The sequence below is a fragment of the Lemur catta genome, chromosome 1 (assembly GCF_020740605.2).
Source record: "Lemur catta isolate mLemCat1 chromosome 1, mLemCat1.pri, whole genome shotgun sequence".
Classification (NCBI taxonomy): Eukaryota; Metazoa; Chordata; class Mammalia; order Primates; family Lemuridae; genus Lemur; species Lemur catta.
The window spans coordinates 110,285,273-110,311,637 of record NC_059128.1 but is presented as its reverse complement, the minus strand read 5'-3'; the positions used below and the strand labels follow the sequence as shown (position 1 = coordinate 110,311,637).

Here is a 26,365-nt window from a genome sequence, read left to right as displayed (position 1 = left end):
AGTTACACTCTTGGGGTATCTCTAGACACACACACACACATGAAAAACCTCATGTGTATAATTTCTGACTGTTTGGAGTAGCCACACGCTGGAAACCATCCAGCTGACAATGAGAGCCCACCCATTAAAAGACCATGTGTGTGTGAGAAAGAATGAAGAGGTTCTTTGTAAAAGGATGGGGAAAGATCTCCAAGATAAACTTCTAAGCAAGCTAACGAAAAAAGCAAGTTAAAGAACTGGGTGTTAGCTGGGTGCAGTGGCACAAGCCACTTGAGAAGCTGAGGCAGGAGGATCCCTTGAGGCTAAGAGTTCGAATCCAGCCTGGGCAACAGAGTGAGACCTCATTTGTTTGTTTGTTTGTTTGTTTGTTTGTTTGTTTTTACGAAATGGAGAACTTGCTCTGTCACCCAGGCTGGAGAGCCTCCAACTACTCCTGGGCTCAGGTGATCCTCCCGCCTCAGCCTCCAGAGTAGCTGGGGTTACAGGTGGGAGCTACCATGCCCAGTGAGACACCATCTCTTTAAAAAAACAAAAACACGGCCGGGCGCGGTGGCTCACGCCTGTAATCCTAGCACTCTGGGAGGCCGAGGCGAGTGAGTGGATTGCTCGAGGTCAGGAGTTCGAGACCAGCCTGAGCAACAGCGAGACCCCATCTCTACTAAAAATAGAAATAAATTATCTGGCCAACTAAAATATATATAGAAAAAATTAGCCGGGCATGGTGGCGCATGCCTGTAGTCCCAGCTACCCGGGAGGCTGAGGCAGTAGTATCGCTTAAGCCCAGGAGTTTGAGGTTGCTGTGAGCTAGGCTGACGCCACGGCACTCACTCTAGCCCAGGCAACAAAGCAAGACTCTGTCTAAAAAAAAAAAAAACAAAACCAAAAAAAACAAAAACAAAAACAGGCTGGGCACGGTGGCTCACGCCTGTAATCCTAGCACTCTGGGAGGCCAAGGCGGGCGGATCGTTTGAGCTCAGGAGTTCGAGACCAGCCTGAGCAAGAGCGAGACCCCGTCTCTACTAAAAATAGAAAGAAATTAAATGGACAGCTAAAAAAAAAATATATATATAGAAAAAATTAGCTGGGCATGGTGGTGCATGCCTGTAGTCCCAGCTACTCGGGAGGCTGAGGCAGGAGGATTGTTCGAGCCCAGGAGTTTGAGGTTACTGTGAGCTAGGCTGACGCCACGGCACTCTAGCCCTGGCAACAGAGTGAGACTTTGTCTCAAAAAAACAAAACAAAACAAACAAACAAACAAAAACAACAAAAACTGGGTGCTGCCTTCCATGAACTATGTGAGCTGAATGGAATACAAAGGAAAAAAATAAGCCAGTTGTTGGAAGCACTGGGGAGGAACTAGAGCAGCCAGGACTTCAGGGGCTGAGATCTTGGAGAAAAGGGGACATGTGCTGAGAAGAGCCCTTTTTGGCCTCTGCCCTTTCCCCTTAGGCAGGGCAGAAAACAGCCCTTGGCTTTTCAGGGGCCTCCTTGGGTGGGGAAAGCAAATGGGAGCTCAGGGCTTAAGGGACCATGATGCTAAAGCAGAGGGAAAAGCAGAAAAGTGAGGTGGATGGTGTGCACGCAACTGCACTTCCAGCGGTGGCCGGTTCCTGAGCTGCGTGGGGTGGGGAGGCTGGAAACCAAAAAACCAAGCAGAAAGAAGCTTCTAAGAGACGTGAAAACCGAGGAGAGGAACAGGCAGCATATTGGTGCTGGGAAGGCTAGGAGGAGGGCCCCGCCAACCGCCAGGCTTGCATTAAGACACTGAAGGCTGCGCCCTAAAGCAGCAGTTCTCAAACAGTGGTCGCCTCACCAGGGCACCCTCAAGGTCAAAGCTGTTTTCATAATAATACCAAGATGTTTGAAGATGCAGAATTTGGCCATCTTCTATTAAGCCAGACAAGACATGTACCCATTAATAATGCCACTACTCAGGCCTGCATGGTGGCTCACGCCTGTAATCCTAGCACTCTGGGAGGCTGGGGAGGGAGGATCACTTGAGGCCAGGAGTTCAAGACGAAACTGAGCAAGTGTGAGACCACGTTTCTACTAAAAATAGAAAAATTAGCCAGGTGTGGTGGTGGCACCTGTAGTCCCAGCTACTCGGGAGGCTGAGGCAGGAGGATCACTTGAGCCCAGGAGTTTGAGGTTTCAGTGAGCTATTATGACACTACTGTACTCTAGCCCTGGAGACAGAGGAAGACCCTGTCTTAAGAAAGAAAAAAAAAAAAAAAGCCATATTCTCACTAAAAAAATTTTTTGGAAAATATTTTTTTAAATAAAAAATTGCTATTTATGTTAACATGTAATAGGTTTATTATTTTTTTTAATGGGTTGATTTTTAAGTTTCTTGGCCTTAGTCTGTAATACCAAGAGATATTGACAATGTATTAATAGATACATGTAAACAAAAGCTCTTTAGGATCCTCAATATTTAAGACTGTAAAGGGGTCCTGGGACCAAAATGTTTGCGAACTGCTGCCCTACAGGGAAGCCAGGAAGTAGGCCAGCCAAATAGAGTCCGAAAAGCAGCCTCAAAATATCTCAAATGCCTAAGGGGACCAAGGTGATCTGTCCATATGGCTAACTGCCTGGGAAAAACAACTCCTTGGAAGGAAAAACAGCATCCAGACCCTCTATAATTTGTCATTCTGGCATTCAATGGTCAGGGACACCAAGAGACAAGACCAAAGGGCCAGGACCCAAAACCAAGACTAGAAACAAAGAGAAACATTCCGGACACTGAAAGTGATCAGATAGTTACAACTAATATTTAAAGAAAAAAAAAGGATTTAAAAAAATGGAGAATTTCATAGAGAACTAGGATAACTAGACCTGAAAAATTAAAGTAACTGAAATTAAGAGTTAGAAAAGCACACTAGACACGAGATAGAACTGCAACTGGACAATGGAGCAGTATAAATTATGAAGGAAGTAATGAGAAAAAAATGGATGGAAAAGACAGAAAAGTATGTAAGAATCACATGATACATTCACTGCAATGTCTTAAGAATTATCTGAGACATGGTGAAAAGGTCCACTGTACATGTAATCGGCATTACAGAAGGAGAAACCGGATGGGCAAAGATAGTGTTTAAAGAGATACTGTCCAAGAGTCTCCCAAAACTAGTGAAAAACATGGGGATGGGCGTGTTACAGAATAATAAAATAGAAATTATTTTAAACAGGAAGGCAAAGAAGGCCGGGCGTGGTGGCTCACGCCTGTAATGCTAGCACTCTGGGAGGCCGAGGCGGGTGGATCGCTCGAGGTCAGGAGTTCGAGACCAGCCTGAGCAAGAGTGAGATCCCGTCTCTACTAAAAATAGAAAGAAATTATCTGGCCAACTAAAAAAATATATATAGAAAAAATTAGCCGGGCATGGTGGCGCATGCCTGTAGTCCCAGCTACTTGGGAGGCTGAAGCAGGAGGATCACTTAAGCCCAGGAGTTTGAGGTTGCTGTGAGCTAGGCTGATGCCACGGCACTCACTCTAGCCTGGGCAACAGAGTGAGACTCTGTCTCAAAAAAAAAAAAAAAAAAAAAGGAAGGCAAAGAAAACATAAAGAAAAAACAGGATAAGTAGAAAAATAGTAAGATTAGATAGATTTATAGATTTATACCCATACAGATCAGTAATTACATAAAATATAAATGGTCTAAATATTCTAATTGAAAAACAAAGAGTTCAATCTTGTTTAAAAAATAAAATTATATGCTGCTTACAAGAAACAAATCTTAAGTAATAAGGAAAACAAGTTAGAAGTAGAAGGACAGAAAAAGATAGATTACATAAAGATTAATCAAAAGTAAGCTGGTGAAGCTGGATTACTACAAGAAAATAGAGTTTAAGGCAAGAAGTACTACTAGAGATAAAAGGAGACACTTTATAATGACAAAAGAATCAATCCAACAGGAAGAGATAACAAACCTAAGCTTGTATGCCCTTAACATGATGTCAAAATATATAAGGCAAAAATTATCATAATGAAATGGAAAAATCAACAAGTCCATGATCAGTAATAGATAGGAAAAACAGATAAAAAAGGAGAGAAAGAGAAACTGTGACCAATGTGATTAACACATGTGACCTAGTTACTGCATTCTGCAAGTGATTAATATGTATTTTTTCAAGTACACATAGAACATTAACCAAAAGAGACCACATACTGAACGTAAAGCAAATCTCAGCAAATTTCAAAGAAATGAAATCATACGTTACATGACCACAGAGAAATTAAGACAGAACATCATGTTGATTATGCTGTATTTTGTGAGGAAAAACAGTTAAAACAATACATGTATTTATATATGTACATTTAAGTGTGAAACCTCTGGAAAGATAAGAAACACTGTTTGCTTACAGGAAGGGAAGCTGTGCAGGTGGGATCGGAGGTAGGGAGGCATTTCTCTTTTACACTCTTGATTTTTGAATATGGATCTACACAGATCACTAAGGATCAAGTCATATACTAACAGCTGGCACATACCGTCTGCTTGCTATGTGCTAAGTGCTCTACATGCATTGCCACTCTAGTCGCAACATCTCTGTGAGAGAGCTCTGTGCAGGGCAGAAGCGAGGGCTGAGTGGGGCAGTGGCTGCCCCAAGGCTGCACGCCCAGCTCAGACAAAGCCTGAGGATGAAGGCCATGCCCCCTCCCATCACACACAGGAGAGCCATGTCCATGGAGAACTGTGACAATGCCCTGGGTGTCCAACTCACCACTACAGGCTGCCGGAAATACTCGTCCACTGCAGCACCTCGGAGGGCTGACAGGTCCACTCCGTGGAAGGATGGCTGGTACCTGCAGGAAGCCCCCACCCCGATGGCAAGGTCACCAGCGCAGGAGAGGCAGGTGGGGTAGCCCTGCCTTCTCTCCCAGCTGGCCCTCGTGCAGCCCAAGTCTTTTAGGTCCTACCAAGGATGAGGAGAACAAGAGGAGTTGAGGCTCCCTGGGTAGCTAGGGACGGTCCCTAAGAAGGCAGGCCATGGGGCCCAGGCAGGACACCAGGGCACACTCACCAGAAGTTGGCTTTGGTGAACTGCTCCATGTAGAGCTGTTCATCTGTGAAGGGTGCGAGGTGGACATCGCCAATGGTAGGGAACATGTTTCCTGGGATTGGGGGCAGGGGGGTACTGGCGTCAGGAAGCGCATCCTGCAGGGCCTAGCAGAGCTTCCAGAGGGCCCCAAGATCCCCAGCCTTGGGCTTTCCCAGCCTCTCATTCGTTCATTTATGCAATCATGCGACACAGGGGTCCTGAGTGCCACATCTGCCCTGATGCCCACTCAACCTGTGCCACCTCAGTGAATCCGATCGAGCCGGGGGAGGTGAGTGGGCTTATCTTTATGTCCCATTACTAGGCCTGCGAGGCAGAAAGGGACCTGCCAGGGCCTCACAGCTAACCAAGTGGTGGCTCTCAGATGCTGTCATCCATGCACACGCAGCTGGGGAAAGCAAAGTTGCTCTGGATGGGGGGAGGTGTAGACTGGGCCTCAGTGGAGGCGATAGGCTGGGTGGAGGAAGCCGAATTCCCAGCACCGGCACTGCCCAGGCTCTGGCAGACACCAGGCCGGCAGGGTGGACCGCTTAGCCACCCAGATCTGGACACATGGCCTGAAAGAGGAGGAGGAACAGGGTCCAACATCCGTGACTCAATGAGCAGAGACATGAGTCAGGGCTCCAAGGCCCCGCCTGCCCTTGGAGAACACCTGGCCGCCAGATGTGGGCCCCCCCCACCCTTCCAAGCTGGGGAAGGGAGGCCCTGAGGTGCCAGCAGGACTCTGCCTCCTCCTCGCCCCCTCCAGGCTGTAGCAGAGGCTAGAAATGCTGGGCTGCACGACTGTGGGGGCAGGGGGAGATACTCAGCTCAGACTTGGAAGCCACACGCTGGGCCACATGCTCTGGAGGACCTGGGGGCACCATGGAAAAGTGTCCCCAGCCCGAAGGCACCTCTGGCTTCTGCTGGCCCAGAGATGTGTGGCTGGGGAAAGGCTACCTTTGATCCTCAAAAGAGCTTCTGGAGCTGGACAGAAGCCCCACCTTCCACATTCACACACAGGATACAGGACACAGCTGTGGGAAGGGGTAGCCACCGCCCACCTCCAGAAGCTGACCCCAAGGCAGGTCTCTGAGGCCTGGATCCAGGGATGGTGAGAGGACCCAAGTGAGAACTTCCCTACAGACCAAGCGAACTGCTGCCTGCTGGGGCCCCGCCAGCCTGCAGCTTCCCACGCTCTGCCCCACAGCTGCTACTCTGGCTGGGGACTTCTGTGCCCCAGGTCCTTGCCCATACAGGAACACTCAAACACAGACATGTACCCAGAACCAAGCAGAGGCCCACGGTGACGGACAGGCAGATGTACACAGTTGCCCAGTGACTCACAGGCTCGTACCAAGAGGCACGGACAGGAGGTGACAGATGGGCTCGCCATACAGCTGCCCCCCAGCACTCGCACATGCACCTACACCCCACACACGTCCATGTGTCCACGCACCCCACCTCCCAGACTCTGAGGAGAGCAGGGCCTGTCAGAGAACTCGGAATCTGTCCCAATCCCCAGGCCCAACCAGAAGCTGTCCTGTGGCACCAAGACACAAGATGTTGTCCAGGGGCTCCCTGGGGACCTGAGGGGAACGCCTCCACATCTCCACATCCTGTCCGGGCAGGTGGGCAGCTGATGTCTGGCCTTGTTTGGGGCCCAGGGTTCCTGAAGCCACAGCCAGCTGGAGTGGGGCAGGGGTAGGGATGGGAGAAAGGCCCAGAACCCCCACACCCCAGGCCACTGACACAGGCAAGCAGAGAACTGAACCACCAAAAGCTCGACTAAGTAGCAGCCTGGGGGCTTGGCCAAAGTACCCTGGATGCCCTGCCTGCCTGGCAGTGCAGCACTGGCCTCTCGGCAGACGCCCCAGCCTGGCAGCTGCCCCAGCCTGCCCCCCAAGAAGCTCGCCACCCACCCAGCCCCACTGGCCCCGCATGCCAGCAGGGACACTCACCGCTGGGCTTCAGATACTTCTTGGCGTGGAGGTAGCTCTCGAGCATGCGCTCGTTGAAGAGCATGTAGCCCATGGGCTCCGAGATGATGATGTCCACCTGCTCGGGGAGTGAGACCTCCTCCACCTTGCCGGGGATGACCACGATGCGGTCAGTCAGGTTGTTGCTCTTCACCAAGACCTGCGGGCGGGCCGGCCGAAGGGTCATGCAGGCTCCCAGAGCCTGCCTGCCACGGGGCCCTCCCCAGACCCTCCTTTCAAGGGAGGGCCTTGTCCCCACATGCCACCAAGTGCCCCTCTGCCTCCTTCACAAGTGTCCCAACCACAGCCAGGATCAGCCATGGCCCATTGAGAGCTCACAGAGGCCCAGCCCTGTCTCGGGGCTGCCCCATGGCGGCATCCTGGGTCCCCCCACAGCTACTGATGGCCACAGAGAGAGGACAAGCAGACTCTGGAACAGCCAGCAAAGCCACAAAAGCCACACCCCAAGCCAGTGATCCCAAGGCTAGGATCTGTCCTACAGACAGGACCACACACGGGACAGGGGCAGAGCAAGGAGCAGGAGGGTGGCACGCCTCCACTGCAGGAAGAGATGGGTGCTCGCTTCTACGGACATAGGAAAGCTCTAGAAAGATTTCGAGGACATAGCTCATGAGGGAGGCTGGGCTGGGGGGGACCCCAGGTGGGGCAGGAGAGCATTTTTCCTGTTTGCACGTTTGTAGCTTTTACATTTTGAACCTTGCGAATGAAAGTTTTAGTGCCGGAAGCAGAAAAATAGAAAATGACAACTGCCCTGACCCCAAGAGTGACCAGTCAGTCATGGAGGGGACTCAGGGTCCTTGGGCCCCTCCCTCCCTGACCGCTCGGTTGTTGGGACAAGGGAGAGAACAAAGCACAGAAGTGACATCCTCAGACCTCCCGGGCCAGGAATCGGGTCTCCTGGTGGCTTCCCCGGGCCGGGGTGGCCACAGCACTGAGGGGGCCAGTGATGCTGGGCGGGAACCAGCGGGACGCTGACCTCGGCGTGCTGGGCCATGGTGCTGGCCTCCACAGCATAGATCTTCCTTGCTCCAGCTTGGGCAGCGAAAAATGACAGGATCCCGGAGCCACAACCAACGTCCAGAACGATCTGAGGGAGGAGGGAGAGGGGAGAGCAGGACACCAGGAGATGACAGTGATTATAAGGGATGTGTGCGTCACTAGGCGTCACACCCAGGCCTGTCTTCACTCTCCAGCTTGGTCAAAATAAACGGACAACTAAAGACAACTGAGCCAGGGGCCAGTCCTCTAGGAGGAGGAGCTATCCTTCTGGGACATCTGTGGCCCTCTTGGGGAGGAAAGTGGCTCTGGGGGGCATTGGTGGCAGCATCTCCCACATCCATGCTGATTCCTGCCCAGAGAAGTAGCCAGTGCCTTGGCTGGCATGGGTGGGACACCCAAACCCTGACACCAGTTGGGCACCCCCCAGGGGTGCTGCCCTGTGACACTGACTTGGCAGAGATCAGGCCAGGGTTGGGAGAACACTCTATGTTCTGGATTTGTGGGATTGCTGCTGCATGAGTGGAATGAGAGCAGTTTTCTGGTGGAGATGTGCGTGAGCTTTCTAATGAGAACTGCTCTGGGACAGTGAACACCCGGTAAGGAAGCTGGCATCAGTTGGGAGGGCCTTGGGGTGCCCCTCAGAGCACTGGATGAACCAGGAAATGGATCTCTGTTCTGGGGGAGCAAAAAGGGACCTCGCCAAAGCAGCACGGCCCATCCAGGCCCCAAGCGCTACTCCAGCACGTTCAAGCCGGCGGCCAGGAGGAAGCTGGGGTTGGCCTGGCCAGAGCAGATGGCGGACATGTCAGGACAACCCCTTCCCGGGGCCCAGGGACCCAGCACGACCCAGGCACTGGACGAGGCAGATCCACGTGGACCCACGTAGAGCCCCAAGATATGTTGAAGGAAAACACAAGCTCCCACTGTATTCAAAACGGAAACCTCTGAGCAACGGGACAAGAAGGGAATCAATTTCTACTTGTGTACTGTTCCCTCTCCGTCTCTGTAATCATGAGTGTCCATTATTTGGCAATATTAAAAAGCTTTTAAAAGGCTGGGTGCGGTGGCTCACGCCTGTAATCCTAGCACTCTGGGAGGCCAAGGCGGGAGGATTTCTCAAGGTCAGGAGTTCGAGACCAGCCTGAGCAAGAGCAAGACCCCGTCTCTACTAAAAATAGAAAGAAACTGGTCGGACAACTAAAAATATATAGAAAAAATTAGCCAGGCATGGTGGCGCATGCCTGTAGTCCCAGCTACTCGGGAGGCTAAGGCTGGAGGATCGCTCGAGCCCAGGAGTTTGAGGTTGCTGTGAGCTAGGCTGATGCCACGGCACTCACTCTAGCCGGGCAACAGAGCGAGACTCTGTCTCAAAAAAATAAAAATTAAAAAAAAAGCTTTTAAAGGAGGCAGGGAAGTGACTGGTAGTTTACAGTATATCCGGGACCTAACAGCAGGTCCCAAGATGTTCTGGGGCCTGATGTCCAGCATGGCGACTAGAGTGAATGGCACTGTCCTGTGTACAGTCGTGCGTCACTTATCAACGGGGCTAGGTGCTGAGACATGCATTGTTAGGTGACTCCATTGCTGTCCGATCGTCATGGTGCCCTTACACAAACCGACTGCACACCCAGGCTGTGTGCCACGCCCCTGCTGCTCCCAGGCTGCAACCTGTACAGCAAGTTACCGTACTGAACGCTGTAGGCAACATATCTAAACATAGAAGAGGGACAGTAAAAATACGGTATCATGAGCTTCCAGGACCACTGTCCTATATGCGGTCCATCGCTGAGCAAACTGTTGTTATGCAGTGCTTGACTATACTTGAAATTTGCTAAGAGATTAGATCTTCAGTGTTTTCACCACACACAGAAAAAGTAACTATGTGACGGATGTGAACTTGATTGTGGTACTCATCTCACAAATGTACACATGCATCCAATGCCACTGTTGTCCACCTTAAACACAGCCAAATTTTTCTTTGTTAATCATGTCTCATTAAGGCTTGGGAGAAAAAAAATAGTAAGATATGCCATTAGCGGGATAAAAAAGTGTTTTCCAGAAAAGTATGTAAAATACAATTCAATTCCATTTTTTAAATAAAAGGCCTCAGTGATAAACTTCTAAAATTGCTGCTCAGGTCTGCACGGGGAAAACCCAGAGAAAGACCTTACGCCGGGCACAGCGGCTGTATCAGAAGGCAGTGCCAGGCCTCTGATGCCTGCGCTGCACATGCCGTGTGGAGTCTAAACATTAAGTAGCTTTTACTTTTGTAATCTGAAAAAATTAAAGATAAAATCAAAGAGCAATGAAAAATAAAATAGACAGTTGGGCATGGTGGTGCACACCTGTAGCCCCAGCTACTGAAGAGGCTGAGGAGGGAGGATCGCTTGAGGTCAGAAGTTCAAGACCAGACTGGGCAACACAGCCAGACCTTGTCTCTACAAAAAATAAAAAAATTTAGCCGAGTGTGGTGGCGTGTACCTGTAGTCCCAGCTACTCAGGAGGCTGACACAGGAGGATTGCTTGAGCCCAGGAGTTCAAGGCTACAATGATCTATGACTGTGCCACTGCACTCCAGCCTGGGTGACAGAGTGAGACCCTGTCTCTTAAAAAAAAAAAAAAGAAAGAAAAGGGGAAAAAATAGAGGCTACAGAGCATGGAGATAGGCATGGAGCTGGTCCCCCCGGCTCTCTAGGGACCTCTAGTGGCCTTAGGCCCCCACTCCTGCACATGCCAGAGTGGGCTGCAGGCACCCACTCACCTTGTCCTTGAAGTCAGTGTGGTTCTGCAGGATCGCACGCTGGTAGGTGCCTGTTCGCACGTAGTCCTGCATCATGTTCTGCTGCTGGGACAGGTAGCCATAAAACTGGAACAGAGACACACCAATGGCACAGGGCACGCGGCATGACAGATGGCCGAGCCCCAGGCCAGCTCTGTGACAGCAGGGCCGCCTCTGGCACAAACCTCCCTTTGGAGGCCGCACACCCTCTGACTGGCACCTCCGGGAGAGGGAGCAGGAAGCCAGAGGGCAACCCCCAGTGGGGACAGTCACTGCAGCCGAAGGACACAGCTGGATGCTGCCTGGACCTGGATGCCGCCCAGGAGAACTCAAGATTTGCCACAGGCGGGGTTCCTGCACGGGGCCACCTGCCCCATCTTGGGGGCCCCAGAGAAGCAGAGGAGCAGAACCCTAGAGCTCAGAGCGCCAGGCAGGTGAGGTGCGGGGTCTCTCTGTAAGACAACGGGCGACCAGAAGGCAGCGTGGCACCTGGGCAGGGGCACAGGCTTTGACATCAGGCAGACCTGGCTTCCCATCTTGGCTCTGTTGCATAATAGCTGTGTGACTTGGAGCAAGTCACTTAACCTCTCTGAGCCTCAGTTTTCTCATCTGTAAAATGGGGACAATAATAGTACTTACCTCCTAGAGTTGTTGGGAGGGTCTGAGTGCTTCTGTGCAGGCGAGAGCACTCAGACCAGGGCCTGGCATGCGGGGACTGTTCAGGACATTGTAACTGCTCTACCGTCATTCAAAACACCTGTGGCCCTGAGCTTCGCCTGCACTCAGCTCCTTCCAGCAACCCTCTTAAGCAGGCACCTGCATCTCCGCTTCACAGATGAGGAAACTGAGGCCCGGAGAGCGGAGGAAACCTGCCCAAGGCTACGCGGCTAGTAGGGGGCAGAGCCAGCACGGGAACCCAGGTGGGCCTGCCCTGTGCTGCGCAGCCTCCTGCCGGGGGGTGGGAAGGGGGCTGCTGGGGGCCGCAGCCGGGCCGAGGGCGGGCACAACCCACCTGGAAGTACTGCACCGCAGAGGACTCCTCCGTCCGCTCGCTGAACACGGACCGCTCCAGGGTGTGGCCCCGGCAGGTTTTCAGGATGTTGTAGAAGGAACAAAAATCTGAAACAGGGAAGCCAAGTCACCAGGGGTGGGGGTGGGGTGTCAGTGACCTGCCCCAGGAGGCCGGTGCGCTGTGGCTATCTGGGAGGGTAAGTTCTGGACAGCTGTGACTGTCCTTCTGTCTGGCTGCACACCCTGCCTTTGCTACCTTGAACGTGTGTGGCTGGTGATGTGTTTTCCCAGAAAACAATGCAATGTTCACGTTTCAAAGAAGACAAGGGCAGCCATGTCTGCCCCCTGGTGATTATCACAAGGTGGTGGCAAGTGACCCTGCACATTACGCCGATGTCTGATGGGAGTGGGCCTGGGGTTTCCTCACCAAAGGGCAGCTTGGCAAAGCTTTCTTGAGCACACACCCCCTGGCCTGGGTGTCAAAACTGGCAAATAAGCCCAGGTCCACCCAGCAGCTTAGGACAGCATGTGTGTATGGCAGTGGACACCTCAATGTCCACTAAGAGGGGACAGGATCAAGCCCATGGACGCAGAGGAGCACAGTGGGGAACTGACCACCACCCTGCCCCAGGAAGCCGCGGTTACGCAGGCCTTTAAAATGAGCTACATTTATTAACACAAAATCATGGCTGCTAAATCATATTTAGTAAAAAGAAAAAACAGCACAACAGTAATTATAAGATAATCTCTTAAAAAATTAAAATAGTCATTCACCGTGGCTCGAGCCTGTAGTCCCAGGCCCTGGGGATGCTGAAGCAGGAGAATCATTTGAACCCAGGAGTTTGCAACCAGCCTGAGCAACACTGTGACATTCCCTTGCTAAAAAAATTTAAAAATCTAAATACATGGTTTGGGATGATGAGCAAGTTCTGGAGGCAGATGGTGGTGATGGTTGCACAACAATGTGAATGTACTTACTACCACTGAACTGTCCACTTAAAAAGGGTTAAAATGGTCAACTTCTGGTTATGTAGATATTAGTGCAATTTTAAAAAACTGACAGAATGGAAACAAAAAATATTACAATATAAATAGTCACAGAGTAGGAAAAAACTACTGAGATTTATAATACCACTGTCAAACTTGTTCCTGGTGGTGGTGTTCTTAACTTCTTTTTTTTTTTTTTTTTTGAGACAAAGTCTCACTGTGTTGCCCAGGCTAGAGTGAGTGCCGTGGCGTCAGCCTAGCTCACAGCAACCTCACACTCCTGGGCTTAAGCGATCCTCCTGCCTCAGCCTCCCGAGTAGCTGGGACTACAGGCATGCGCCACCATGCCCGGCTAATTTTTTCTATATATATTTTTTGCTGGTCAGATAATTTCTTTCTATTTTTAGTAGAGACGGGGGTCTCACTCTTGCTCAGGCTGGTCTCGAACTCCTGACCTCGAGCGATCCACCCGCCTCGGCCTCCCAGAGTGCTAGGATTACAGGCGTGAGCCACCACGCCTGGTCCTTAACTTCTTTTCTTAAACAGTGAATGGGATTATTTATGTACATAAAGAGAGAAATGGGTTGTGGAGCGTAAATGGCTCCGGCTGGAGGAGGTAGGGGCCAATACAGCAGTTCGGTGACCAAGTCCCGGGATGGGACCTTCAGACAGTCTCCAGCCTTGGGCATTGCTCGCAGTCTCCACTGCCACCCCCCGCCCCAAACCCCAAGCTGCGCTTGCCTGGGTCCCCGAAGCCCTCCTCAGGGATCTCATGTGTCCACCCATGTCCCCAGACAAGTCTGCTTAGGCCCCCAGAGCAGCTTCTCTCAGAGCCCAGGGCAAGCTCTGTCTGCCCCTGGGACCTGCTTGCCCCACCCCTGCGATCCAGCCACAGCCAGCCAGGCGCTAGCTGCTATCGGGAAGGCTGGGCCCAGGTGGTCAGGACAGGCGTCTCAGAGAAGGGGACATAAGAGCCAAGCCCTGAAGGACCTGAAGGAGCCAGTGAGGGCAGGTTTGGGGCATAGCGTTTTTTCCAGGCCATGGGAATGGACTCTGGACACACGTGCACACAGGAATATGATTTTTGATGGCAGCAGAGCATTTGCCGGGATGGATGGGCCACCATCTGGCCAGGCTCCATGAACCCTGCCCACTGGGGGCTCTGGGGCTCAGGCTGCATGTCACTGGGACCCAGGGCGGGCCACGTACCATTGGGAGTGGCGAACTGGATGAGGACGCTGTTGCAGCCCAGGGTGATGATGAAGGACTGCTTGCCCACACGGCTGCACTCCGTCTCTCGGGACACCGAGCACTTGAACACACACACATCTTCGTCTGCCAGAGAAGAGAGGCTGACGTGAGTGGTGGCTCCCACCATCCGCCTTCCTTTGAGCCCGTGTCCCCGTCCCCCTCCCTCCCGCCCCTTGGCAGCCCCAGATTCTTCCTCAGTGCCACAAAACCATTCTGGAAGTGCCACCGGGTGCCCTGCCTTCCCAGTCCATGCTGAGGACAAGGGGGTGGCCCATCAGGCAGCAGGGACACAGCCTGTGTCCACAGGGTGAGCAGGGCTGAGACAGGGACACGGCAAAGGCGTCCTGGTCCCACACAGGCTGAGGTGGGCAGACAGGGCCACTGCTCAGTGCTATACAGGTGAGGAAAGGGCACCTATAGCAGGGACAAGAGAGTCACTGGAAACCAGCAGCCAGTCCCAGGACCAAGTGAGGGAGTTGGGCACTGTTCACAGGTCCTGCTGTGTCACATGGGGGGTGTCACTGGCCTTCATGGCCTTCACAGCCAAAGTCACTTCTGGTCCCTTCAGCTGAGCCCTTTCCTGCTTGGGTCTGTGTGGTGTAGTGACTTTGAGAGTGGCCACTAGAGCCAGCCCACCTGGGCTCACACCCCACCTGCGCCTCCTGCTCAGTGTGTGGCACAGGTAGGTCATGCAGCCTCTTGGAGCCATGGGTTTCTCACTATCAGAAGGGGCTGACAGTGGAGCAGGACTCTAGCAAGTTATGACACATCACAGGGTCGGTGCACAGGAAGCATGGCATCCCCAAGCTCTCACTGTGACTGTCGCTTGGCATTCACTCCATGAGCATGCAGCACTCCCTGCCACCTCGGTCAAACGATGAAACTGAGCGTCACCAGGAACAGAACCACCTAACGCGGCGCTGTGCCCCTGCCACGCTGCAGGGGGACAGACATGGAGTCTGTGTGGTTTCTAGGCAAAGACGCCTACCCTAGCCTCATCCTAAGGGGACAAAAACAGACAATGGCAGATAGTGGGGCAGTCTACAAGGCAACCAGCCTGTTCTCCTCAAAACAGCCAAAGTCAGGAAAGACAAACACTGCTGGGAACTATTGCAGAAAGCAGGAGACCGAAGAGAAGTAGCCATCAAACGCAAAGTGGGACCCTGGGCTGGGGCCCAGTGAAAAACGTTTTTGAAAAGCTACAAATGCTGGGTCCAGTGGTGGGGGCCTAATCCCAACAACTCGGGAGGCTGAAGCGGGAGGATGGCTTGAGCCCAGGAGTTAGAGGCTGCAGTGAGCTATGATGGCACCACTGCACTCCAGCCTGAGGAAATGTAAGTTCAGAATGTTCATACAACAATTTTAAATTATTTGGATGTGATGATGGCATTGTGGTTTTGTAGAAAAGTGCCTTTGCTCTTAGAAGGTACACGCAGCAATATTTACAGTGAATTCTTGTGGTGTCTGCCACTTGCTTTTGAATGTTCTCATCAAATGAGGAACAACAAAATCAACTACAGAGACAAGTATGAGTGCAAATGCAGCAAAAATGTTCCCAATCACCGGGAATAGCCAACCCGATTTTGAAAAAGAACAAAGCTTGGAGGATTCACACATCTCAGTTTCAAAATTTACTACAAAGGCACGGGAATCAAAACAGTGTAGTAGTGCTGGCAAAAGAACAGACATGTAGATCAATGGAACAGAATTAGCATCCAGAAATAAACCCTTAACATTTATGGTCAATTGCTTTCCCACAAGGGGGCCAAGAACATTCCACAGGGAAAGAATAGTCTCTTCAACAAATGCTACTGGGACAACAGGACAGCCACAGGGAAAAGAATGAAGTTGGACCCCTACCTCACACCATATACAGATGAAAACTCAAAATGGATCAATGATCTCAATATAAGAGGTAAAATTAAAAAACTCTTAGGAAAAAATCATAGGAGTAAATCTTTGTGACCTTAGATTTGGCAAAGGATTCCTAAATATGACATGAGCATGAGCAACAAAAGAAAAAAAATAAACTGGGGCTGGGCGTGGTGGCGCACGCCTGTAATCCCAGCACTTTGGGATGCCAAGGCAGGAGGATTCCATGAGCCCAGGAGTTTCACACCATCCTGGGCAACATAAGGAGACCCCATCTCTACACACACACAACATTAACTGGGTGTGGTGGTGTGCACCTGTAGTCCCAGCTACTCAGGAAGCTGAGGCAGGAAGATTGTTTGAGCCTGGGAGTTGGAGGCTGCAGTGAGCTATGATCTCACCACTGCACTCCAGCCTGGGTGACAGAGGGAGACCCTGTCTCTAAAAAACAAGTAAATAAAAAAGCAGACTCAAACAAATCCTTACGTGCAAATATTCATAGCAGTACTTATTCACAATAGCCAAAGGGTAAAACCACAACCCAAATGATGTCATCAACTGACAAATGGATAACAAGATATGGTATATCTGGAAAATGAAAATACTATTCAGCCTTAAAAAGTAACGAAGCAGGCCGGGTGTGGTGGCTCACGCCTGTAATCCTAGCACTCTGGGAGGCCGAGGAGGGCGAATCGTTTGAGCTCAGGAGTTTGAGACCTGCCTGAGCAAGAACAAGACCCCGTCTCTACTAAAAATAGAAAGAAATTATATGGACAGATAAAAATATATAGAGAAAAATTAGCCGTGCGTGGTGGCACATGCCTGCAGTCCCAGCTACTAGGGAGGCTGAGGCAGAAGGATTGCTTGAGCCCAGGAGTTTGAGGTTGCTGTGAGCTAGGCTGACGCCACGGCACTCTAGCCTGGGCAACAGAGTGAGACTCTTGTCTCAAAAAAAAAAAAAAGTAATGAAGCACTGATACATGCTATGACATGCATAAATCTCAGAAACACCATGCTAAGTGACAGAAGCCAGACACAAAAGGTCACATGATATATGATTCCATTTATATTCGAGCTTTACCTCAATAGAAAAAATAAAATGTTCCCAGTTAACGAGTCCAGATATTCACTGGGCCAGGCCCTTGGGGGGCAGGTCCCCAGCACACCCAGGGTGCAGCCAGACTCCCTCCCATGCCAGAAGCCAGGTGTTGCCCTCCTGAGGGGCCAGGACCTGGAGGAAGCTCCTGACCCCAGGAGGAGGAGAGTACTGTCAGGCTATCATACCAGGTTCACAACCACACTGCCCCCTCAGGGGACTCAAGACATGGTGCCCCCATATTCAGGAAAGGACACAAGCCTTGGCACAGTGCCCAAGCCCACAACCCTCCTGGGCCAGGAGATAAAGGAGATCTGTTAGCATGTGTGGTGTGAGTGAGCAGACCCAGGGAGGGCCTGTTTACCAAGCAGCCTGGCAACCCAACCCGTTGCCTCACGCACCCCTCTCCAACCTGGCGCCGGGCAGGCGACCACGGGACCTGTGGCCAAGTGAAGCCTGGCTGCAAGCAGCGGGGACTGGGCTTGGGCCAGGGCAGCTGGGGCTGAGGGAAAGCTGGTCTGCATAGTCACAAGAGCTGATATTTTCTGACAGTCACAGCTACGTCCCCCAAGCCAGGCCCTGGCACACAGGAGACACCTGGGAAATATTTGACAAACCAAACCGAAAAAAAAAAAGAAAAAGAAAAACAACAAGCAGGACTGTGTTCCTCTGTGCCTTTTAAAAACCTTGATCCAGGAGATGTCCGAGCTTCCAAGCTCTGGGACTAGCCGCCAAGGCCCTGTGTGACCTATAACCCTCATTCGTCAAGACTGTACCCTCCCCAGCCCCTCCACAGGGTCACTCAATCCTCCAGGCCCTAAACGCACCAGGCTCCAGGCCTTTGCACATGCTGTTCCCTCTTCCCCCTTCCCCTCACTAAGATGGGCCCAGGGGACAACTGCACACCTGGCCCAGGATCACCTGTGGCCAGGTGGAGGATGCACACCCTGCCTCCTGACGCCAGGATGGCAGGCCAGCAGGGAGGCAAGAGGAAGCCTCAGGCCCGGGACCCACAGGGCCCTAGACTGGGCTGTGGCGATTCGGTGCCCCCCACAGATGTGGCCCCACCCAATAGGAAACCTCCTGGTGGCCTCCGAGGCTAGAGACCACCCCCTCAAGGTGTCTCTTTATCCAGCCAGCGGTGGGTGAGCCTCAGAAGGAGGCAGGATCTCAAAAGCCCCAAGGTTCAGAAAGGCCCTGCGTGTCAGCCCCTAGAGACCGATCCACGCTTGCTGCGTATGAGGGTGTGTTTTGGGGGCTGTGTGCACACAGTCCGCAGAGGTGGGGGATAGGAAGAGGGGCTAGCAGGCAGGGGCTGTGACCGAGGCTAGGCGGCTGTGCCAGGTGCCAGCCAGAGCTGGGATTTCCTCCCTCTGCGGTAAAAGAACGGAGCTGTAAACAGGCCCAGAGAGGCTCCCAAGACAAGGCGCACCCAGTGGCCGCCCCTGGGCACAGCCTGGTGCCACTGGCTTGCCTGCCACACTGCAGCCTGTCCTGCTGATGGGGCCACGGGAGGACAACCCCACAGGGTGGGCGGCACACAGGCAGATCCCTGATGGGGTAAGAAAACTGCCACGTTTTTGAAGCAGCCTGTCTCGCTTCCCAGGAAGCAGGCCCCCTTCCCCAGTTACCTGCCCACACCTTGCAGGGGCTGGGATGTCACAGGACCTACGAGAGACAGCATTCTCTAGGGGCTACACTGTCTCAGCGCTTTACATGGACCTCCATGTCCTCCTCACATCACCCCTGGGAGTATCCACTGTCACTATCACCCTCGTTTGCTCAGAGAGGTTAAGTATCTTGCTTAAGGTCACACAGTGAGGGAGGGTCCCTGCTTCTTACCAACATGCCACACAACTTCTCTGTGCTTCCTAGAGCACGGCTCTGCCAACTTTCTCTGTAACTTTCTACCAGACAGTAAATATTTTCAGCTTTGTGGGCAGTCCAATCGCTGCTACAATCACTCAGTCCTGCCCTGCAGCGTGCAATATATAAATGAGTGACAATGGCTGTGTGCCAATAAAACTTTATTTGCAAAGTGCTTGCTCACTGCCCACTTCCTTATTTGCTCACAGGACACTGAGCAGTGGAGCCACAGGCTCCCCCTCCCACAGGAGGCAGAATCCCTAGGTGGGCGCTGTGGGAGCTGAGAGGTGGCACTTGACCCAGCCTGGGGAGGAGACTGGGATCAGTCCCCTGCATGCCCAACCCAAGCTGGCTCCCCAGGGCAGCAGAATCTGGGGGGCCCTGAGGCACAGGGACTCCTGGTCCCAGGCTTGAAGAAAACATCGAGGAAAGCAGTGGGTGTGGACAGTTCACTGCTGCACCGCTGGGTCCAACCCAGGGCCGGGCCCAGCATGCCGGAGGGCTTCGCAAGAGCAGGAAGACCTGTCTCTGCAGACTCAGACCAGATGGCTCCGGGAGGACTTGTCATGCCTCAGTCATCTCTCAGTCCCCCTGAAAGTTGCACAGTGTTGGACACAGTCTGCTGTGGCCTCTCACCTGAACACTCCCCATGGTTCCCCAGCACCTTCCAGGACAAGTCCAAACCCCCCTATGGGGCCACATGTACCCACCAGTGTCCACAGTCCAGCAGCAGCCCCCTGCGTCTCCCCAGCCAAGCCCTGCTGGCCTCCACCACTCCCTGCTCGCCAAGACCACAGCACAGGTTCTCTCTGGCCTCAGCAGCTCCTTAGGTGGGAACAGCCTCCCCTCCCCTCCTGCTTCTGTGTCACCTACTCCTAGAGGTCTTCCAGCGCTTCCTCCACAAGCCCCCCCATGTAGAGGCTCCTTGTTGAACACCTGCCCGACAGGGTGCTGACCTGAGCGACTTCCCTAAGCACAGGTGGCAGCAGGTGTGGAGCTCCAGATGCCCAGGTCCGAATGCTGGCCTGCCCCTGACCGTGAGCATGCCCTTGGATGGGGAAGTCACACCCCTTGCTGTTACTGCGGTCCTCCTTCCCTGCCCCCTTGCTTCCAGAAAGCAATGGAAGAAGCAGAGGGTCCTTGGGCCTCTCAAGATCAGGGGGACCATGGAGTTAAACTGTCTCCTCCTGCAGAACCCCTGATGGGGACATTCTCTGGCAGATGGTGGGAGGGAGGAGGTGGAGAGCAAGATGGAAAAGCTGCCCCCAGCTCAGCGGGGGAAAGGCCCCATTTCAGGCTCTTGCCTCTCCAGCAAGAAAACTATTACAGCCACCAAAAGAGGGATAATTAAAGCTATTGGTCTGGGCAGACTTATGAGGGAGGAGGGACAGGGGCTGTAGAAACACTTGTCCCAGTGCTGGGCCTCTTATTAAAGCGCCTCCTACTGCCAAATAAAACACGGGCTGTTCACCTTCCAGGGCAAAACATTCCATAGTGGAAGAGAAGAGTTAGGTAAGAAGGAGAAACGAGACCCCCAGTCCACCTCTACCTGCAGGTGGGACAAATCAAGGTGCTCCCCTAAGCCCACCCGCCCGGCACCTCTCTGCTCCGCCTGCTCGGCTGTGTGCCAGGCGCGGGCACAGGGGACGCGGCAGTGCCAGAGAGAGCCAGGCCCTGCCTTCCCACGCTCTGAGTCGACAGTGGGAGGCAGACAGCGCTCACCAAGCAGCGAGGAGACACGATTACAGGAGCTGGTAGGAAGTGCCGGAAGGAAGGGAAGCAGGGAAGCCGATGGGCATGGATCGGATCAGATCGGATCGGATCGGGGTGTGATGCAGATTCCAGACAGATTGAGGAGGAGCTGACACCTGAGCCAGGCACCACTGCCCCAGCAGTGACCTCATTTCCAAACTGTGGGTGCCAGAAGCTCCCCCTCTGCCCCTGCGTGCCCAAGAGAGGGAGGAGTGACCCTGGGATCACCCAGAGGGAAGCCAAGAAGGGTAATGGTAAGGAGGACGTGCTTTGGCACCGAGGAGGACTCGGCTTCAGGGCCGAACTTGCCCTTCTCCAGCTTTGGCCTTAGTTTTCTCATCTGTCCAATGGCAATGGTGACACATCCCAAAGGGTGAAATGACATGACCCACGTGGAGGGGCTGGCAGCTGGCCCCAGGGGACTCCCCTGGATCGGTGCTAGGTCAGAGCCTTAGACCCAGAGTCTGCCTTTACCCCGACCTCAGGAGCCCCATCTATAAAATGGGTGTAAAAGGGGATGAAAAACCCTCCCTGTCGTGAGGATGCGAGGTAGTGGCAAGTGTAGTAAGTGCTTAATAAACAGGAGCAGCCGGTGTTGCCATCATCAGTGACAGATCAGTGCCTGTCTCAGAAGAGAATCCCAAGCCAGGAATCCTAACCTAGCCTGGCCACTCTCTCCTGCCGTAATGGATCCTCCAGCACTGTCCTCAGAGAAGCAGCTGCTACCACATTCTGCCCAGCCCGAGGGTATCTGAGGACTGGGAGGTCACCCTGGGCTCCTCTGGCCCAGCCCTGCCCTCCCCTAGAGCACCAGACCCAGGAGCCCAGGAGCCCGGGAGCCCACGGTGGCTGTGTGGCAGCCCATGTCATGGTGACACTTCCAAAGCAGCAGAAAACCAAAATACCCATCGAATGAATGAATGAATGTGCAGCCAATTAAAAGAAATAGATTCCGATCTGCACGCATGGCAAAGATGGGGGGAGGGGCAGGGCACAGGCATTCCCAGGGCTTGCCTAGAAACACAATAAAATGACTTCAGCACTGCCTCTGGAAAGGGAGTCATATTTTTCAATCTGCACCCTCCTCCTCCTTTGTGTGAAAATGTGCATAACTTGAAGCTCCGTGGGGCCGAGGAGAGATTTATGCATGCTTGTGTGTGCCTCAAAAACCAAAGGTCGCAAGCAGAAGGGAAGAGACTGACTTTTCATGTTACACCCTCCAGAGTGGTTCGAATTTCCACCTTGCACATGAAAGATAACCAGACAAAAGGCCATCTCCGAAGGCTGGGGGTGGGGTGGGAGGTTGTCTGGGCCCCCTACACTCACCCTTTCACACCCCGCTGGATGGGGAAGGGCAGTGGGACCTGCCCTTAGTCCCTGCTGGGACGAAGCTGCACGCTGGAGGACAGCCCTACTTCCTGCAGCCTGAATCTCCCAGAGCAAGCCCCGCACCCACCCCTCAGTCCCCAGTGGGTGTGACCAACATGGGAGGTGGCTGGGCCAGCCCCAGGGCAGCAGGGCTCCCTGGCCTGCATTCCAGACTGTGGTCACCAGGGAAAGCCCTCTGCCCCCTCCCCCCACTGCCCCAGGGAGGCCACCTGCCCAGCCAGGTGCAGGTACCAGAACCCCAGCTCTGGACTCAGTCACTCCCAGGTTTGAACCCAGGCTCTGCCACCTGTGAGGAAGGGACCTTTACATTCCTAGGTGTCAGCTTTATTGTTTAGAAAAATAAAGTAACGCATGGCTCAGAGTGTTGCCAGGAGGATGAACACGCCCTGTGCCCAGCCTAAGACCCCCAAGGCACAGAGTAGGGTATACCGTGTTGGCACAAAACACCAGTATTGGCCCTCCTGTCCCCAGCATGTTCTGGCCCGAGGCAAAGAGTACAGAGAAGGAGCCCCAGAGAGAATTCTGGACACCAGGCCATGCTGGGCCCAGGCCAGGTGTCAGGCCCTGTCTCCCAGGTGGCCACCCCTGGTACCCAGCTCCACAGGAAGTCCCTCGGGCGTCCAGCCCCAGGCTGAGCACACTCCTCTCGCCATCTCGAAGATCGGCTTCAAGAACTACTTGGGAACACTCCTCATTTTAAGCTCCCCAGGTTACAGGTTAGGTTTTCAGGCCATTTCAGGCTGACCACCAGTCAAAGGACAGTGGCCTCTGGGGAGGGCGATCTGGGAGGTTGGGCCCTTCATTTATTCCACGTTTTCTTTCTTGAAATGAGGGTGGCATGAGCGTGGGTGTTGGCTTATTTGCCTTTATTCCTTTGAAAATATCTCGTAAGAACAAACAGCCACTTCGGCCAGCCCAAAAGGCTCACTGTGGGCTCTGAGGTTGGCAATTTACAGGGCAACCCACCAAGTCAAAAAGTTAAATCTACTTCAGGAGTCCCTGAGAATACAGGCTTCCAGGAGGCAGAAAACAACTCTGAAATCGCACAGTGACAGGACGCCGGGAGGTGTATGGGCAGGCTTGAGAGGTGGCCACCTGGGTAGGGGAGAGTGATGTTCTCTAGGCTTCCTGTTTGCACCTTGGGAAGGCCAAGGCCACTCCCCACCCAACCCCCACCACAGGGTCTGATGTGAGGAAACTGGCCACTCAATGCTGGCTCAACAGGACGGCCTCTGGGGTGACCTCTGGCTGGAGAAAGGCCCCTGCACTGGGGACACCCAAACCTCATAAATCACCCAGCAGCTTCGGGAGGTCAGAGGCTTGGGGGGCTCCCCTCAGAGAGCTGGGCCACAAAGGTTGAAGGCTTCCCCCTCTGATCATGAATGCGGTTGTGGGCTGTGCAGAAAGGGACCCCAAGAAAAGGCGGCTCAGACAAAGCAAAAGGCTTGGCTTTTCTGGAAAGAACACTTGGGGCCTGAATCAGGGGCTATTACATGCAAATGTCTCCTGCAGCCATGCTAATCAGCTGCTGCTGCCTGCCCAGGGCTTTGTGAGCTACAAAAGGGACAGCAGATGTGAGCTGGGGTTCCCCGGCCCCTGAGAGCTGGAGCTTAGAGGATAATTATGGAAAGGGGGCAAGGCGGGCACCAGCCCCTGCTCCACACGCCTGGCCGGCTCGCCTGGCCTTTCTTCTCTGCTGAGACATTGAAGCTGTGATTTATGGGACACCCAGCGATACCCTTAGTGTTTGTCACGCCGAGTCTTGGTTAATGCTCCCTCCCAGCCATCCTCTACATTGCCCTTAGCCCCATTTTCAAGAAGGGAAACCAAGGTATAGGGCGATGACATGCTCTGAGTGGCTCAGCCTGGGGTCCCAGCAGCTAGTCAAAAAACAACTCCACAACCTGTGACACAGAGCAGGGGCTGGGCCGGCAGCGCTCTGCAAGGACCACGCAGGCAGGGGAGGCCCTTTGCAGAGGGGACACTTCCAGGGGCCTGAAGGCCAAGTTGGAATGAGGTGTGCCAGGGAGCAGCAAGAGGAGCCCAGGCAGCGGGCACCCGGGGAGGCTGGGACCCTCCATGCTCTGAGCTGGGGGCCTGCCCTCAGGCCAGCTAAAGGGCCTCAAGCCAAGGACCAGGGCAGCCACAGGAGGCTTGAGAAGGGGCTGCCTCAGTGGGGAATACCCAGGGGGGAGACTGCAGCTGGGGTGGGGAGGAGCCGCCCAGGGGCTACAGCCCAGGTGGTGTCCCTGCCTAGGGTCTATCTTGAAAAGAGGCTTGACCATCAGCTCACAGGAGGAATAGGGGCCTCAAAGAGAGTCTTGGGGCCCCAAAGCTGCAGGAAGGGCTTCTGAAATGGCCCCACTGAGGCTCAGAGAGCAGGAGGCTTGGGTTAGGAGGGGCACCGCCCGCCCCAGGCTCTGTAGCTGCCTCACTAGGTGTGACGCCAGCTGTGGCACAGGCAGGGGTGGGCAGACACTGCCTAACATTGGGATGAAACCGGCAATGAGGCAGGAATGAGGGGAACCTGGCTTTGGTGAGCCTTGAAAGAGGCCACCACGGCCAATGTGGTGACAAAGGACAAGGACCTGAAGGGACAGGAGGGAGGAGCCTTGGGTGGGCGCCTCCTCCATGCCAAGGGCTTAATCTACTTTCACTTCGCACACTTTGGAGGAGGCTGAGGCTGGGAGACGGGGCTGAGTGGGGCCTCAGGGCGAGACTTGGGTTCGTAGTCTCGACTCTGCCAGCAACCTTTCAGTGCCTCAGTTCCCTTGTTTATATCAAAATGAGGGAGTGTGCCATGGCTCCCTACCAATGGTGCCTCTAGGCCCACCTTCGGGGCTGTTCTGATGGTTAGACCAGTCAATGAACGCAAAGCACTTGGAACAGGGCCCGCCTGGCACCTCACTCGGACCCAGCAAACATTAGCTACGGTCTGGCCTGGCAGCAGCGACAGGCAGGGGGAGGACGGGTATAAGAGCCAGGCACCCCGTCACCCCCAAGCTGGGGGCTCAAGGGCTCAGATGCATGAGGGTCCCTCAAGGGCACAGGACAGAAATCTGAAAGCTCCGCCTGCCCTCGTCTTCCCTTCCTGCTCAGGGAAGAATGTGGCAAATTCTCCAGTATGTCCCTCTTGGGTCTGCAAGAGGCCTCCCAATCTGTCTTTGATTATTTATTCACATGTGCCCCCCAGAGGGGGGATGACAAGAGCAACCCTTTCTCATTAGAGCCAGGGACCTTTTGGTGGCAGTGCTGCTGGCCGGGAGGTGCTCCCTGGGAGTCGTGCGCTGCTGCGTGCCCAGTCGCCAGGCAGGTTTCTATACATAAAGCCATCCCGCTTCCATGTGCAAGGCATCCAGTGAGATCGCACCAACCCGGATGGGGAACACAATTAGCGGGAGAAAAGACCTGCCAACGATCTTAAAGAAAAACCGCTCCCACCGGCTCTTGCCAAGGCTGTGGGTAATGAATCGCTTTAAAGAGACAGACAAAACGAGAATAAAAGGGGGTTCTCCCAGCAGGGATGGTGGGGGCATGGAGCCCCCCCAAACCAGTCTGGACCTGTTTCCAAGACTGCCCCGCCCAGCAGCAGGGGACCAGCAGATGGGGAAGAAGGGGCTGCCCAGATGAACAAAAACAACTCAGACAGGACAAGGTCTGCGGCTGGCTTTGGATGGCGGTGACACAGGACACAATTGTCCAATGCACCAAACAGAACACCTAAGGCCTGGGCACCTGTGTGTGTTGACTAAAGAACAGTCTCAACAAATAATAAAGAGATCTCCAGCAGACACATGAGGGAATCCTTGAACCCAACTCCTTCAGGCCTGAGTTAGGCCTGGTCTCAATTTCCTTCACATATCTGATTTTCAGGGACCAAAGGTGGCAGGGGATGGCATAGGGTAGTGGTCCCCGACCTTTTTGTCACCAGGGACTGGTTTCATGGAAGATAATTTTTCCACAGATGGGGGAGGTGGGGGGGATGGTTTCGGGATGATTCAAGCACGTGACATTTACTGTGCAGTCAGACCACTCTGCTAATGACAATCTGTTATTTGCAGCCACTCCCCAGCGCTAGCATCACCGCCTCAGCTCCACCTTTGATAGTATAATGGAGTGTGCTACTACACAGTATGTGTCACGCAGGACAACATCTAACGCTCATGAGGCATTAGATTCTCATAAGGAGCACACAACCTACCTAGATCCCTCCGTGCGCAGTTTACAATGGGGTTCTCGCTCCTATGAGAATCTAATGCCCCTGATGATTTGACAGGAGGTGGAGCTTATGCCCTGACAGGGAGCGGCTGCAAATACAGATGAAGCTT

At 53.4% G+C, this 26,365-nt stretch overlaps 1 protein-coding gene across 2 annotated transcripts in view; it reads right to left on the bottom strand.

The window, feature by feature from the left end:
• CARM1 (coactivator associated arginine methyltransferase 1) overlaps nt 1-26,365 on the bottom strand; it is a 38,933-nt gene that overhangs the window by 2,521 nt on the left and 10,047 nt on the right. For both annotated transcript variants that reach the window (XM_045546055.1, XM_045546063.1), the window contains exons 2-8: nt 14,021-14,146; nt 11,826-11,932; nt 10,796-10,900; nt 8,012-8,122; nt 6,997-7,174; nt 5,021-5,111; nt 4,721-4,802 (exon numbers count right to left, since the gene is read on the bottom strand). In XM_045546055.1, coding sequence (XP_045402011.1) covers nt 4,721-4,802; nt 5,021-5,111; nt 6,997-7,174; nt 8,012-8,122; nt 10,796-10,900; nt 11,826-11,932; nt 14,021-14,146 — 800 coding nt within the window. The remainder of the gene's footprint in view (nt 1-4,720; nt 4,803-5,020; nt 5,112-6,996; nt 7,175-8,011; nt 8,123-10,795; nt 10,901-11,825; nt 11,933-14,020; nt 14,147-26,365) is intronic.